The sequence below is a fragment of the Pangasianodon hypophthalmus genome, chromosome 15 (assembly GCF_027358585.1).
Source record: "Pangasianodon hypophthalmus isolate fPanHyp1 chromosome 15, fPanHyp1.pri, whole genome shotgun sequence".
Lineage (NCBI taxonomy): Eukaryota > Metazoa > Chordata > Actinopteri > Siluriformes > Pangasiidae > Pangasianodon > Pangasianodon hypophthalmus.
The window spans coordinates 21,821,805-21,838,596 of record NC_069724.1 but is presented as its reverse complement, the minus strand read 5'-3'; the positions used below and the strand labels follow the sequence as shown (position 1 = coordinate 21,838,596).

At 37.2% G+C, this 16,792-nt stretch overlaps 1 protein-coding gene across 3 annotated transcripts in view; it reads left to right on the top strand.

The window, feature by feature from the left end:
- The first annotated feature begins 2,392 nt into the window (after positions 1-2,392).
- rxraa (retinoid X receptor, alpha a) overlaps positions 2,393-16,792 on the top strand; it is a 103,646-nt gene continuing 89,246 nt past the window's right edge. Inside the window, exon 1 of one of the 3 annotated variants that reach the window (XM_026928949.3) lies at positions 2,393-2,673. In XM_026928949.3, the coding sequence (XP_026784750.1) occupies positions 2,646-2,673 (28 nt within the window). In that variant the 5' untranslated portion in view covers positions 2,393-2,645. The remainder of the gene's footprint in view (positions 2,674-16,792) is intronic. The other 2 variants (XM_034311279.2, XM_053240330.1) reach the window with 2 other exon arrangements.

The following is a 16,792-nucleotide window of genomic DNA, read 5'->3' as shown; positions in this document are numbered from 1 at the left end:
GTCTCTCTCTGTAATAAGGTCTGCAGTATTGTGCTGCAGAGAATACACTGATTTTTTCCGTATTATTTTTCATTTTTCTCAAGAGAAACCTAACATTTAGAGTTTTTATTTTATAATATACCACAGCACTGTTGAATTCTTGAATCTGATTGGTCAGCAGCTCTGCAATGCTGGCTGTAATTCATATCACAGGTTTATACTCTAATATGCTTGTTATAATACGTTGTCTTTTATATAGTAACAGCTATTTCATAGGGAGTTGTATAGCAGACACTCCGTATAATCTAAGGCTAAAAATAAACAGAAAAAGTGCAGCTATTTAACAAAGATGTATAATGATTGATATGGTGAAGCTTTCTGTAAGGAGATGATTTAACATTTGTGGAAGGAGTCTCCAGTGTCGTGCTTTGCAACAGTCAGTACGTTTTCTGCCATGGGAAAGTCTTCAGATTGTATTTTCAGGTTTCTTAGCAACATTACAAGCTGCATTGTTTTTTTGTTTTGTTTTGTTTTGGTTTTTTGTCTTATTAACTTATTAAGAGAGTTATAAGTGTTTACAGGAAATAACTTGTCTCATGGACATTCCACAACATTAAATGTAACTATAAATGGTAAATAGTACAATATGTCATTCTCAAATCAATTAAAAATTGTAATTGTTGACTCATTGACTTCAGGACATGTTGTTATTGGAAAATAATCAACTTCAGGGTAAGCTGTTATTGGAAAATACGCAACTTCCAATCTTCAGTAACTGCTTTATCCTGGTCATGTGGAAATTAAATGTTCCTATAACAACTGATTAAGATGCACATTTGAAATAAAGTTTTAGTCACACATCAGATCATACTCCAACATGCAGCATTAAATTTCTTTTGTATCCGAACCATATGTTTATTCATTCTGGACACGCATTTCCTTTGATTTCAGCTCTCTCTGATTAATTTTTAAGATTAGACTGAAAAAAATCCTTTAAAGCCTCCATTTGGGTCGAAGGTCATAATATTACTTTGTAGTCCGAGACCTTTCGTGAGTCAATTTTGAGTGAGTGGACTTACAGGCTGATCAGAGGCAAACTTCTTTCATATTTGATAGTTATGATGGAAAACTGCCCAGCAACAATTAGGGCATAAACCAAAGGACTTTTTTCAAAGTCCTAGCACACACACAATCGTGTTTTCTTTCTGTTTTAGAGTTGCACATATTTTGTAACTTAAACACAGGACATTCTATAGCTTCGAGTTGTTGCATAACACACACTACAGGAGCCAAGACTAAAGCCTTGACATTTAAAAGCTTAAAGAGCAGTCTATTATATATTTAGTGCACTACAACTTTTCTACATTGCCAATATATTATGTAGTGTACATATATAGTAAAGAGGAAGCCATTTGGGATCCAGTCTAATTGCGTTTCAAGAGGGATAAAAAAAAAAAAGGTGAATAAATTATAAAATCTACCGAAATCTCTAGCTAAAAAAACATTAGTGTATATAGCAAAGAATTTATAATTAATCTTAAGTATTAAGGTTTACAATAAAATTTAGAGCATTGCTTCCTTTTGATCTTTGTTTAAGAATAGAACAGTGTCTATCTATTGGCAATGTTAAATTATAAAGCAGTTTATATGCTTATAACTTATAACTATTTTTACATAAATAAAATTTTCATACAATTTAAACAGAGAATCAGCTCAGCTAGTTAGCGATCTACGAGATGACAAACGTAATGTCCTTGCATGAGCATGAAAGATACAGCTTTCAAAGCTGATCTGTTTGAGCGGAGATTACAGATGACGTGGTGAGTGAACTGGGCAGACTAAAGTACTAAAGCACCGCTGCATCGTTCTCTTTAGTTGGCCAACCACTTTAAGTAGAAATAGACCAAAATGTCTGTGAATGCTGTTTGATTGAGTGGTGGCGCAATGGTTAAGTCTCTAGGTTACTGCTCAGACGGTCAGGGGTTCAAGCTGCCGCTGTTGGGCTCTTGAGCAAGGCCCTTTACCCTCTCTGCTTCAGGGGCACTATACTCGGCTCACCCTGTGCTCTTACTCCAGCTTCCTAACAAGCTGGAATATGTGAATAAAAGTATTTCACTGTGCTGTAATGTATATGTGACAAATTATTATTATTATTTTTTTTTAAAGTCTAAATAAATCCTTGACGCCGTGAAGATCACATGTTAAGTTTTAAAGATTCATATAGTGGTAAGTGGTGGGTTTTTATGTTAATGGCTGTTTGTTTGAATGGGCTTCTGCTTCCTTTTTTTTTTTTTTTTTTTTTTATTTTAATAATGCGTCCCTGATTGAGGACGTCCTTCTGTGGGATGGAGTCCCCCTAGAGTGGGCCCTGATGCAGTAGTTATGAGTGTGTGTGTGTGTGTGTGTGTGTGTGTGTAAGTGAGTGAGAGTGAGAGAGAGAGAGAGAGAGAGAGAGAGAGAGCGCAACAAACTCAACTATCGCAAAAGTGAAAATCGGACACAGTGTCAGTGAACGCTGCTTTTCAACACTGCGCTTTTTCTACGCGGATCCGCATTTTACTGCCATCAACAAGGACGCGCTCGATTTCAATCCCAAGCCTGAAACTAAAGCTCAAAAAAACACGGCTTGTGTCAGCTGGCATTGGCATGAGCTAACCCGATCAGACATGGAAACCAAACCATTCTTATCATTGGGTAAGTTTTCTTATTAGTCCTTATTATTCCTTTAAATCCAGTGTTGGAATGGATCATTGCGCGTTTTGTTGTGTTCTACACACACCATGGATACACGATTTAATCCAGTTAAAAGGTGCACATGCAGAATAACTTGTAGATTTCAGCCTATAGCTTGAATACATGTTTTTAGGTTAGGGAGTGCACTGTTTTGGAGGAGTAAACAGTGCGCAAAACTTGGCTCCGGTGCCACTGACACGCGTTTCCAGTGACAGCAGTGGGGCATTTAATAAAGTCTTTCCTCTCTTTATGTTTGTTTACGTTTCACTGCTATTGATAATCAGATCTGATCTGAGAGTAATGGAGAAAGTTTCCCAGATTTGACCTGGTGCTGTATATTTGGATTGTGTGAGCATGTTTTAGGGGATGTGTAGTATGTGTGTGTGTATATGTGTGTGTGTGCCTGTGCCTATGGGTGTGTGTTAGAGTCTCACAAGCGCGCCTTCACTTCACCGAAACGTTCAATTCTCTTTTCCTATTTCACTTTCAAACCAAATTTCATTTTCTAAAACAATAATAAAGCATGCTATGCTAACATTATTATGTTTAATGCATAAAAAAATTGAATATTTCTGGCTTTCATCCGTCTATGCATCCGACTTTGCACTTTTTTTTAAAATATTTTTTATTTTAGTCCTGAATAACTGTAGATTAGTCTGGATCAGAATGTTGACAGTATGTGATACTGACACACAGACAAACAAACAGAGTGTTTATAACTTTTTTTTATTTTTAAAAAAGTTTACATTACAGATAAGAAGTGTATAGAACAACTTTACTGCTGTCTGCTATGCGTTTATGATTACAACTCGAGGTGTGGTTTCTATAGGTTAACTTGTGTGCGCGTGTGTGTTTTGGTGTTCCAGGCTGCGCATTAAAAACGCAATGCATAATTAGAACAAGCTATATGTCCTTTCTGCGCATAATCATTCGTTGTTATCTGTTTTCGTGGTAGAAAGTTGTTGCGTAATAAAGAACCAAAGACTTAAAAAGTGTGTGCGTGTGTGTGTGTACATAAGGATGGATTCTAATGAATAATAATATTAATAGTTTTAAAGAAGCTTGAATAAGTCTAAGTGGTTACATCTTTTGGTATTTTATTATTATTATTATTATTATTATTATTATTATTATTATTATTAATTTAATCACCTAAAACACCAAGCACATGAGTCCTGATTGCTCTCTAATAAGACACTCACACCTCAATCAAGGTGTCTCCACTTCGAGCTTCCTGAGCTCAGGTTACTGTCTGCGTGAAGTTTCTGTGCATGTTCTCCCCATGTCCGAGTGTGTGAATGTGTGTGTGTATGGTGCCCTGTGATCTACTGTAGTCCCATTTAGGGTGTATTCCCGGCTTGTGCCCAGTGTTTTCGGGACACTGCGTCCAGATCCACCACCACCCTGACCACGCAGTTTATTATGTATTTTACACCTAAAGCCGCTTTTATGCTACGCGATTACAGCAGACTTTTAAAATCATTACTTGACACACCGTATAAAATGATCCCGATAAATTCCTAGCTGAATTCTATAACAGACTTTGCAGTAACATTCATCATATCCGATAATATGATGAAGATCTTCTAACAACAGACCTGTGATTAAAGAAAATTGCTATATTCTCCTTATGTGCGATCTTGGCTTGTGCTGAAAATGGGTTTGCATAAACAGAAACATTCTTCAAGGTGTTCATGAAGTACTAAGTACTAAACTTTTTTTTTCTGTGTATTAGAATGTTGCGTTTACGTTACATCATTGTTGTTACCGAATTTGTAGCTGTCCCGTGAGTTTCACATCATCCTATGCCATCCTCCTGTTGGTGGTTTTTACACACTCTGAGATTTTAATCAGAGAAATTCTGGCAGTGTCCAGAAATGTTGTCACTGTCTTTAGTCGCAGAGGCACTAAATTAGCCTCCAGTGAGCATGTCAGATGCATTCTAAAACCACCAGTCAAAACTCCAAGAATTATTTTACAATGTGCGATTCTTGTCTGTGGCAACAAAATCAGAAATTGTAAAGCTGGCTTAAGTAGGCTTTGTGTTGTGCTGTCCTGCATTGGTTCGTAATGTCAAGTTGCACATCCTAAACAAATTAAATCACAGCACTCATCATATCATTGACCCTTTACCATTGAGGCCACAGTCAGACTCGGTACAAGTATCTTACTCTACATGTCACATCCCTCTCAGTTGTGCTTAAGGTCGCCTCCAAAACAAATAGATCCTGACTGTAGTAAAGCTCTGAGCACAATAACGTGTGTAACCCAATACTTGCAGATTCCCACAGATGAGCTCATGAACTACGGGTTGTATACAGTTCAGTTTGGCCATTGTGTTTCTTATCTGGCCGAAGACAGTCTGGAGTGTTACTGTGTCCTTTTTCATGAAAGACTCATGTTACACCTTAACAGTCATCGTTACATTGTCTCTACACCAAGACAAGATGCCTGAGTGCTCTGTGAGCTGAAAGGATTTTTCTGCAGTTTATACATCAATACACATATATTTGTAAATCCAACTGTGTGAATTTTGGGGTCTTTTGGACTGCAGTTGTTTGAATCTAATTGACATCAGACCATAGTCAGGACAAGATAGAGTCAAAATTTGTTTTTGATGCCGCATTGGCATTAGTGCGTATCGATTTTGCCAGTGCAAAAGATTTATCATCTTGAGCAGACCCTTAAATCAGCGAGATTTCGTAGATTTTTTTTTTTTTTTTTAGCTTTTCACTCATGTCAGTCATTCTTCCCGCAGACCTTTTTTAAATGGCAACCTGTAAAGCATTTTACCAGTATTAATGGGTTCTCAGCTTAGCTCCTTTCCTTTGAATTGTCAACCTGCACGGTGCACCATTTTTTAAAATTTACTCTCCATTAGCTCATTAAAAGTTAACCAGCAACACACATTTATTTAATGTTTTAAATGAACCTGATAGTAATTTGTTTATGCAGTGCATGATCATGAAATTCAGAGCACTTTATAATTTAAAGAGCTAAAATAACTGGATAAATGCATTGTCATTTTTTAGTGGTGTGTGTGTGTGTGTGCGATGCATGACTATGTCATGGGACTGAGTGCTGTTTGTCAGCTGTTGCATCAGCCTGCTGCACCACTGTGCTAACACCAGCCTATGATTTATTTTGCTTCACTGACTAGTATTTGTGCTACGGCAGATTCTTTTTGCCATTTTACCAAAAATCACTTTAATCATCAGATTTTTGTTGCAACCACAAAGACACGCACGTCATTAGGAGTCCGGCAAACTATTTTTGCTTTTTACAATGTGAGATCCAGATTTTTTTCACAGGAGATTCAACGAGCCAGTCTTTTGGTGCCAACCTGTCATTTAAGCCGCAATATATCTTTCATGGAGTCTGCGACCATGTCTCAGGATCTGACTGATGTGGGTGCCACTTTTCTCCGCCCCGTCAGTCAACTTCATGAGCTTTGAGGAGAACCTGACATTCATAACCATGGTGGAGGGGTTGCACATTCCTCTCCTGGCCATAATTCAGGAACAAAGGTAGAACCGGGTGTGGGGATTATTTTACAGGGCTGTGTTTGAGGGGGCCGCGCAGTCTCACACCACTAAAAGCATACAAGTCAGGTTTTTACAGCCCGCCAGTTTTGGGTTCCCTTTTGTAAAAGGGCTGCAGCTGTCATTTTTATAGGAACGGGTTTATAGGAAAAGTTAATGGCTTAAAGTGATCATGCTTTGCTTTCCTCGCAATCCACTACTCCACTAATGTACACGCTGGTTCAGATAAAAAGCTACTAAACTGGGGCTTTAAGGTACAAATGCTTCTCACTGGAGTGAGACCCTCAAGGGTCATTTTTAAGCCCTATTCACAAGAGCTCACATTAACATTGGGACGTGGTGTAATTCCATAATTTTCAGGTGATTGTATTTCTAGATCAGCCATACTGGTGTTTTTCTCCCTCATCCCATTCCCGGAGCAAGTCCTGGGAACACTGGACGCCATTCCATAATAATGCAACTTTTAGTTTTCTTTAAAAAAAAAAAAAGAAAGAAAGAAAAAAGTCAGTTCCTTAATTGTCTAACGTTAAACATAATTGTAAATGATTCCATAATGTTCTGTATTTTTAATCAGCTGATGCGTATTAAACATCTGGCTTTGCAGGAAAAACCCTGTAGAAACTCACTTGTCCTGACATGTGAAAAATGCTATTACAGACATCACCTATAGAACATAATCCTGTCTGAGTGGGTCCAGAGAAACATAACTGTAGCGGAATATCATTAAAGTACGCCACTGGACCTTAAGATCCGCCATTGTACTGATTATGTACCTGCAGACTGGTCTGTGTACGTGTACTTTCATTCGTTGTTTTGTTTTGAAATGAAAAAAAAATTATGGAAATGAGATGTTCAGAACAGTTTTTTCATTTTAAACCAATTAATATCACGGAAAAGCTGTCATTTATCCAGATATACACGTAAGCATAGAAGTTGTGGCAGGCTATCATTATTGATTTTTTTTTTTTTGTGCAGGAGAAATGACACGACATAACACTGAATTTTATGGCCTGGTTGTTTTTGTGTCCATTATAGAGCATATAGCTGAATTTATGGCATAGCTGCAGTATGCACTGTTAACAGTTTGTGTGGTTGAAACCACACAGTAGTGAGATTGAGAGCTTTATCAAAACAAAGAGTAGAAACCTTGACCTTTGCTCCCCATGTGGGTTTCTAGCTCTGGATTTCAGTTCGCCGCAGGACTTCTAGGTCAGGTTTAACCATGGTGCAAGTACATAGTACTGTGCTAAAGTCTAAGGCACCCTTTGTTTTTTTTAGTACAAACTTTGTTATACATTTTTATGACTTCTACATTATCGAGTCTGTACATAAACATTTGAGATTTCCAAACATTAGTTTTCCAGCACAAAATTAAATGTTACAGAACAATGTTTGTATGTCAGTGAAGAAAGCAGCATATTACGTAAGAGACCACGGTTCAGACAAAAAAAAAAAACATGATGAAGGCTGCTGGGTTTGCATGCAAAAATATAAAGCAAGTGTGACAGTCAAAGTCTCCAGAAGAACTGTGGCTGGTTCTGCAAAATGCTCAGTAAAACTTACAGCTAATTTCCTTATAAAACTGCACAAATTGTACCTGAGACTATATAGTACATAGATATATAGTAAATGTTGTTTGACAGTGATGTTTTCATCATATTGTAAAGGTCGGACGTCTGATCAACTCTGAACACTTGTTATCTATTCACCAGTCATGTTTGTTTATATTGAGGCAATTCAGTGATTTGTAGAGCTGATTGTATGTGCAAAAAAAACATGTACTACCTATAAGAATATATATTTTCTTTCTTTAGTATGTAGCTTTAATCTGAGAAAGTGAATGTAGTATACCTATAAAACTCCTGTAAGTGGTCCTTAACAGAGTTTAAAGATATACTACATTCACTTGCGGTGAAGCATACTTACTAAAGATGGTAAAGATGTACTTTGAGGGCATGGGTTTAAAATGAGCTGGAACAATCCACAATGATGTTCCAGCACCATCAGTAACTTAGAGAAGGTAAAAATCCTGCTGCTGTGAAATTTTTCATTAGATTCTCTAATATTTTTTTCTATACACGGTGCGAGACCTAACTGAAACTACAACCTCCTCCCTGATCACTGTCAGAGTTCCACCATTTTCCAGTGTTATCGTTTAGTACCTTGTTACTGTGAGTGTACAAATTTTAGAAAACTATCTGTTAGAATCAATTGGTTCTCGAGCTTATCCAGAGATGTAGCTTTAAGTTAGTGTTGGAAAATACAGTTTTATTAATAGCTATATTACATTCTTACTGATGTTTTCTTGGCATTATTGCAAAATTTGTTGTCTGTAGTTTCATTGCAGCTGCATTGTTAATTTTGCATATACAGTCTCTCTTTTTCACTGTCCGTCTCTCTGTGGCTAATCAGAGCAAGGCTGTGATTGACTAAGCTCAGCAAAATATAAAAATATAATAATAGCTTAAGTCTTATAAAGTGCTGTTCATATAAACGCTTAGTGTTACTAGTTGCCAGTGTTGCCAGCTAGATTGGGAGAGTTTTTAGATCCCTTTAGAGACTTACATTGAGCAACTTTTTGAGCAGATGTTAACAACTGTTCTCCACTCGATTTGGTAGACTCACCACCAGTGTGTAAAGCCTGATAAGTTTCACTTGCTTGACCCGATGGCCCCAAAGCCCAATCACTGATCACCACTGTTTGTCCAGCTCTTTTCTTGGCTATATTTAAAGCTGATAAAAGCATTCTATTCCATCGGTAACTGTTTCTTTCATGTCTATTTCTTGACTATTCACTAGCACTGCTTCTTTTTTTCTGTATTCTTGATAGAAATTATTGAATTTTGTAAATATGTAAATAGTTGCCTTGACTCTATTTTGTAAATATGTTAGTTTATAATCTATTATTTTTTATTCTCATACAACTCCTGTTCTGTTCTATTCTATTCTATTCTATTCCAAGTGTCTTCAGAAAATCTCCCTTTTTTCCTCTAAGATGTTTGGATAATCATATGATCATGACAGTTCAAAGAATATGCAAAAGAATTAGACTATGATAGTCTTTTTGAGCATACACTGGCTACTTTTCCCTGAAACAATCTGACAACATTGCTGCCTGCTGCTGCATAATCCATCTGGATATTTTTAGTATGTTTAATATGTAAGCACTGAGTGCGATATTAATGTATTTTACTGAACTATATATATATATATATATATATATATATATATATATATATAATATATATATATATATATATATATATATATATATATATGTGTGTGTGTGTGTGTGTGTGTGTGTGTGGATAGATAGATAGACAGATAGATAGATATAGATATAGATATAGATATATAGATATATAGATATACACAATCTCCCATATGTCTGCTGTGTTTCACTTCATCTTAATCAGAGGCTGGCGATGGAAAAATTTCCTGCATGTGTGTTTGCAAAGCGGAGGAGGGGCAGGAAGAGAATGAATCGGGTTGGGGTTGAGGTTTTTTTTTTTCTTTTTTATTTTGCCAGCAGGCTTCCTGAAGCTTAGTGCTCCATGTCACCGAGCCTGTCACCTCCGTCTGTGATAGTCTATGTAGCTGTGTAGTACTGTAGTTTTTTCCTTACTATCCTTAGAGTATCTAAATAAGGTGTTTAGGGGAGACACACTTTGGCAAACTGAATGTCTTTGGAGTGCAGGAGATGCTTGGGTTCGATTCTCCTGTCTTTCCCCATTCATTAATCAAAGCAGCAATAGACAGTTGAATTGCTATCCAGGAGCAGCACTGTCACTTTGAATGTTTTCTAGTCCTCAGCCTGTAATCAAATTGTACTGGCCCCTAGTGTGCAACATTGACAGGAAGGTAATACAGTGGTGTCCATTTCCTCTTTATGACGGGAAAATAACACAGCACGTCTAGTATCACAGCGTGATTGACTGCATGTGGTGGACATGTAGCAATGTTGAATTTTCATATAATATAACTATCAAGCCTTTAGCTAGCTCCTCATAGATGTCTTATTGTCATTATATAGATTAGTGTTTTGGTCAATTTTTTTTTAACCACAGCACAAAGTCTTTCTGATTTCAGGTGCTGAAAATAATGAACTTCGTATATTGTCTCATAAATTAAACAGTACAGATTTTAAACAAAATTATTAGAGTATACTCTGGAATTATTAGCATCAAAACCTGTACGCTAAGCTGGCTAGCTAGCTTATAAACTTACAAACAGCAAACTAGCTTGCTAGTGTTTTAGGATGGCAGGAGGGACTGAGGCCACTTTTTAAAGTACATGTTAATGTAATGTAACTAACTTGGGTGTTTGCTATTGCTTATCAATGTATATTAAATAAAAAGCATATAAAACATTTTAAAACAATTTATTATTGTAAATACATGGTTTAAAATAACACAGTAGCTTCTTAACAGCTTCTTAGTACAGAAAAATATAACAGCGGTCATGAAAGTGTCCATGTAAATAACATAATGTGTTACTACATATTGCTAGATATCGTATAATCGCCTAGGCAGAAGTGTGTGGTCCTGGCAGAGATTTGCCAAACTCTGTGTGAACATTTGTGACAGGAAAACAGGGACCAGTGTGTGCTCACATGTCCAAGTGTGTGTGCGGCTCTGTCCGCTAATGCTACAGCTTACACTGGAGAGCTAAAACCAACGTGACAGATTAAGGGCCCTGATTGCAATTATGATAACCCAGATCCATTACAGCCACCATAATGCGATCCGCTGAATTAAGATAAGATGGACGGATTTGCAAGGAAATATAAGACGACCAGGATAATGCAGGAACATATATTTTTTTTCTATGAGAACCAGGTTTTCTTTTTATCAGGATCAATCTCTCTTCACTTTGTTCTTTCTTTTTTTCCCCTCCCCACTGAGCCCAGCACTCAGGAGGCTGATTTACAGGCAGTAGATGCCTCCAGCTTCAGTGTTCTTTCTTTCTGCCCACTTTTTTTTTTTTCCTCCTCTCCTGTTTCCTGAATCTCACCTGGGCCTCCATTCATTCATTCAAGTTTCAGAGTCACAGCACTGATGCAGGTCCATCTGAGTACAATGTGATTGTCGTAATTAGACTGGGAAAGGTGAAACATTTTTTTTTTTAATTCTAATCAAATATTATATTAATATTTAAAAGATGTACAGACACATGTATACACATGAGCTTCAGCCATACCTAACATGCTATTTTGATATGCAGTTCATTCCATTAGTTGAGAACACACAATTACTGCTTCATAATTTATGCAAAAAATATCATCCTTTATTTCAGTGTATCTTTATTATTAATCCAAGACTTACTTATGGGGAACTTATTTTCCCCATAATATTAGCATTTGGTTTAGAGCCTCTGGTGTTTCTTTTGTGCAAAGTCAAATACGGTAGTGATCTCTGTTCTCTGTATTATTTCATTCAATATTAAACCAGGCTACGAAAATATGATTAGAAAATAGCTCTCCATTTTCATGTTTGTGCAGCTTTTAAAAGATGAAAAAAACACATGAAAAACACAGCAGCACTAATACCTCTCCATCTGTCCAGTTTTTGTGTACAATATAGCCTAGTGTTAGTTTTTCATCAAAAACATTTGGTAACTTTGGCATACGCCTGTGTTGAAGTCTGATTTATGAAGTACGTCTTGGTTGATTCATTGCTGAATGCATGAAAAAGAAATTTGGATGTTCCATGGCTTAATTTTTACCTCATCCCAAGTAAACATTTGGATGAAAACTTCACTATAATCCTTAAACAAAGCTCCTTGTAGCTCCTAGAACAAGGACGAGACTGTGTAGATGTTTACTGTCTAATGGTGTTTTTCCACTTAACGCATCGGACGTTACTGATAATGTTCAGGATCTGCATCATTTAAATACATAGCTTTCTGATTTTATTGCATCAGGATGCATATATTCACATTTGCCACAGGATGTGCCATAACAAATAATTGTAGTTGTGGGAATTTGTGTTTCAGACACTTGAGTTTTGCTTTTTCGCTCTACTTACATCCTATTCTTTGCAACTGCTGATGACTTGCTCATATATATTGCATTCAGTTTATGAAGAATTATGTCCTTGGTACAAGCGGCCAACTGCTCCTTCATTTCTAAATCACTTCAATTTCCAAATGGTGTTACCACATTTAGGATTCCAGTGAGCATTGACTGACCAGAGACGTCCATTACTGGCCAGTCTGCACGACTTTAATTGGCCCATAAAAAGTCATTGGTCTACTTTTGGTTGCTTCTGGTCTGCCTTGATTTAGCCTCTAAATTTATGACTTTCTGGTTTATATTCAGTTGGACGTCCTGTATATATCTACACTAGTGCTGGGTAATACGACAATGTTAATGTTAGTATTACGATAATTATTTCATAAGAAACTTGTGAGATATTGCAGGTATTGTAATTTTATATAATTGTTTTTGTTTTAATTTTTCATAAAAACAGTTACAAGGTGATTGGAAATAGCTGGTTTGATGGTAAAAAAAAAAAAATGTAATTTTAGACATGTAGACATTATCTTTTTTTTTTTTTTTTTTTTTGCAAATCTATATATTTTGGCACATGGCATGCATCACTGAAATGTCTTGAAGTATCAAGTACATGATATTTTTGTCCTATTGCCCAACTCTCAGCCTCAAAAAGACCAATTAAAAACTTTCACTCAGGCTCCCTCCATAAAAGCGTTTGCTTTTTCATCCCCTGTAGGTAGTTGTTGTGTGATTGGGAGAGTTAGCTAGTGGGTGGGAATCGGCAAGACCAAATCAGGGACAAAAAAAATAACATTTTTCTCTGGATCAATAATCTAGGCAGACATTGTTTATCGTGCCTTTTTGGCCTTTGTGGTCACTGGGATAAATATTCATCGAGGCATCATTTTCATTCCTGGCAATGTATCGGCACACATGAACAACATTGATCATTTTCCAGGATTTTGACTTATACTGATGAGGCATGTGTTTGATCAGTGATTTAGAGGTGCTAATAAAAGGCTTGTGCTATGGGAGGAGAAAAGTCACGCTCTTATCACTCCCCTAGTGTGAGGATCCTGCTTATCATTAAGTGGCTGTTGAGCTGTGAGCAAGAGCCCTTTAAACCTGAGTGCCACTAGCTGCTACTGATGTGTGTGCGTGTGTGTGTGTGTTGTATTTCCCTTTGAATTGTTTGAGTAATTTAGGAGCACTTACGGCATCGGATCAGGAGGCGGTTGTGGTTTGGCTGTTGTCCTGTGTGTTTGTCTAGACTACCGGCACAGGCTGCTTTGGGCTGAGGAGCCTTTATGCTTATGATGGCACTTGAAGAACGCTTCTAAGGGGAGAAAAGCCCAGGGGGAGATGAGCAGCAGGCAGACAGGCACTGGAAGTGTGTGTGTGTGTGTGTGTGTGTGTGTGTGTGTGTGTGTGTGTGTGTGTGGCAGCAATGTACCGCATTCCACAGGGCTTACATTCCAACGCCTGCAGAAAACGGCCCCGACAAGTTCAAGTGTCACATTTAAGATGGTTTCTTCTGTTTCAGCCTGTGGCGACGAACAGGAGACAGCCTCGGATTATAGTGTGCATGTGTGTGCATGTGTGTTAGTGTTGCTTCTAGTCTGGCAAAATTTGAATACACATTTTAAGTGTGTTAAGAGGTACACTATCCATGGAAGCTTATGGCTCTTGTATTGTCTGGGACACTTTGGGTTAAAGGTTGTGTCTGGGTCACAACCTGAGGGTGGAGTAGCAACCCTGCCATATTTTACTCTGTGTGTGTGTGTGTGTGTGTGTGTGGGAACCACAGGACTAACCACAGCTCCCACTAAACGTGTTGCATTGGAGAAACACATTCTCCACCTGGGGATTTTGTTTCATTTCATCATGCTGCTGTGGAACATTTCAGGCAAATCTTCCATTTCTTCTTCCCTTTCCATTTTCTCCATTTACTCTTTTTTTAGTAGTGGTAGTTATAGTATTTGTGTTTTTTCCCCATTTGAAACCTTTATACTTATATAACCGTCAATCTTTCCAATAAGAAACAGTTTTGACATAAAACAGACATGTTGGAGTTTAAAAAAAAAGACAAGGCAAGAAGGACAGAGGAAATCTTGAGAAGTGGCACATCTGGAGTGCTTCAGTGAATATTTCTGCAACATCTGGAGAAAGTCCCTGCAATTTACGGGTCGCTCTTTTGATTTAGCCCCCGTTTTCTTCCCTTCTTTCCCTCGTGTAGTCTGCGCTCGGCGTCTTTAAAGTGCGCCGCCATGTAAATAAAAGAGAGACTCCCATTACAGCGCAGGTCGAGTCTTTCCACATTTTTATTGTGGCCTAAATTGGGCCCATGCGACCAGCCCCCCTTTGTGTAAGGAGCCTAATGAAGTGGTTGAGCCGAGAGAGAGCGAGACGGAGCCGGAACACAGCTTGCCATAAAACAAAAAAACCTGCTACACCTCCTGCTCCATTTAAACACACTAATCCTGATAGAAATCGCTCACACTTATTGGAGAGTACAGTTTAATCCTTATCCATGAATCATGATCCTGGATGAATTCTCCATGGTGGAGGTGATTAAGAAATATTCTATTAGTGACATGAGTTTTCTCTAAAGAGATTAGAATTTTCTCATCTTAAACACAAGTTTTGGGTGAATACTAGAAAATTTTAATCATAAAATATGAAACTTTGGCTGAGATTATTGTGCAAACCTGTTCTAAGTGTGGTTTTGGCAGCTTTTATGTTGGTGTGTGTGTTCTGTTAGGGCTGTGATCACAATTGTTGCACCCTCAGTGAATTAATTAAACATATATGACAGCAGTGTTGAATTCTCAATTCTGATTGATTCATTTTCTATAAAAGCAGCTTTAACTGACGTGTCAGCTGCAAAGCAAAGCTCGGGTTTACATTAATACATTAATACATTAATACGGAAACGTCTCTATAGTAACAGCTAATCACAGGGACTAAAAAAAAAAATAAACAGATTTTAAAAATGCTGTTAATGTTCATTTAACTTAAGGAAGGAGTCTCCAGTGTCAGCATTTTTTTTTGTAATAGTCAGTAAATTTTGCAACTCCCAGCTTCTAGGAAACATGACAAGATGCATTTTTTTTTATTTCAAGAGAGAGGAAAAAGACAGGAAGAAGAGAGGAAGAAGTGTTTATAGCTGCTGTAACATAAGTATTAACAGGAACTTACTTGTTTTGTGGACGTTCCATAACATGAAATGTAACTATAAGTGGATAAAAGCACAACTTATCATTCTGTTATTAATTTAAATGAAATGTAATCACTGGCAAATAATAATGTCATATAAGAGGAATAAAACACTTCGGGCTGCTTCGCAAATACCATGTTGTTGATTATTTTCCTATACCAGCACTCCCTATTGTCTTTCATTCTTACATATTAAGCATTTGTCGTTGTTAACTGTCTTAACATTTTATAATTGTGCTTAATTTATACATTAAAGTAATATTTGTTTATTAGTCAATATTTTCTTCCTGCTCATTCTCAATTAAATCTGATAGAAAATATTGGGGAAAAAAAAACTTTTCTCTCTTTCAGTTTTAACTTTTCAATTTCAAACATTTGCATTGCCAGACCTTGAGTTACACAGAATCTGAATGTTAATGAATAAAAAAGAATCAGATCTTGCTCACTTGCTTTCTCTCTCTGGCAGACTCTGTCTCTTAGCTGATTAAGCTTTTTCCTTAAATAAACGTCTACCAGGCTTTTATCTCCATGTCTGTCGCTCCCTCTCGCTCGTGTCTCACTCTCTCTCGGATGCAGGTGGTTGAGCGTGTCCCCCTCTGTCTGCGCACTGAGCTATTTTCTCTGTGTTGCTGTGCAGATGGCCTACATCTTTCTGCCTGGCTGCACCTGTAACAGCGGCGAGAGAGAGAGAGCGATGTGCACATCATTACTGTATGTGTGTGTGTGTGTGTATGTGTGTGTGTGTGTGTGTGTGTGTGTGTGTGTGGATGGATTGCCTCTCCTCGTTCCTGCATTATTCACTCCACTACCTCAGCATCTACTCCTTACACAGTGACTTAATCGGCTATTTTGCAAACCAGCAATGTTTCTAGACGGCTAATTTTGTGCTAAAAACTCTGAGATCTGCACAAAAGGTGATAAAAATAAAACTGAAAATAAAAATGTGTTTGTGAAGTTTATGAAATTTGTGGAAGTCATGTGTAAAACAATTATTTTATTATTTCATTTTATTTTATTTAGGCAAGCTTGCAGCTCACTTTTTCTTTTTCTTTTTTCTTTTTTTTTTTCTCCTTGGAATTTTCAGGACATTTTTTGGGTGGGTGGACACCCAAAGCAACACCTTAAAATGCAAGCCAGAAGTTTCCAGATATTTTCCCCAGACTTTTAGCCAAGTTCCTGTCAATATAATAAAAAAAAAAGTAATAATAGGTATGAACTTCTGAGCAGATAGATTTTTCAAGAATGACATTTTTTTGCATTTATTTCAAGAATTCTTAGGGGTGTCAATATATTTTGAGTGAATAGTATTATATTTATATAGTATTAT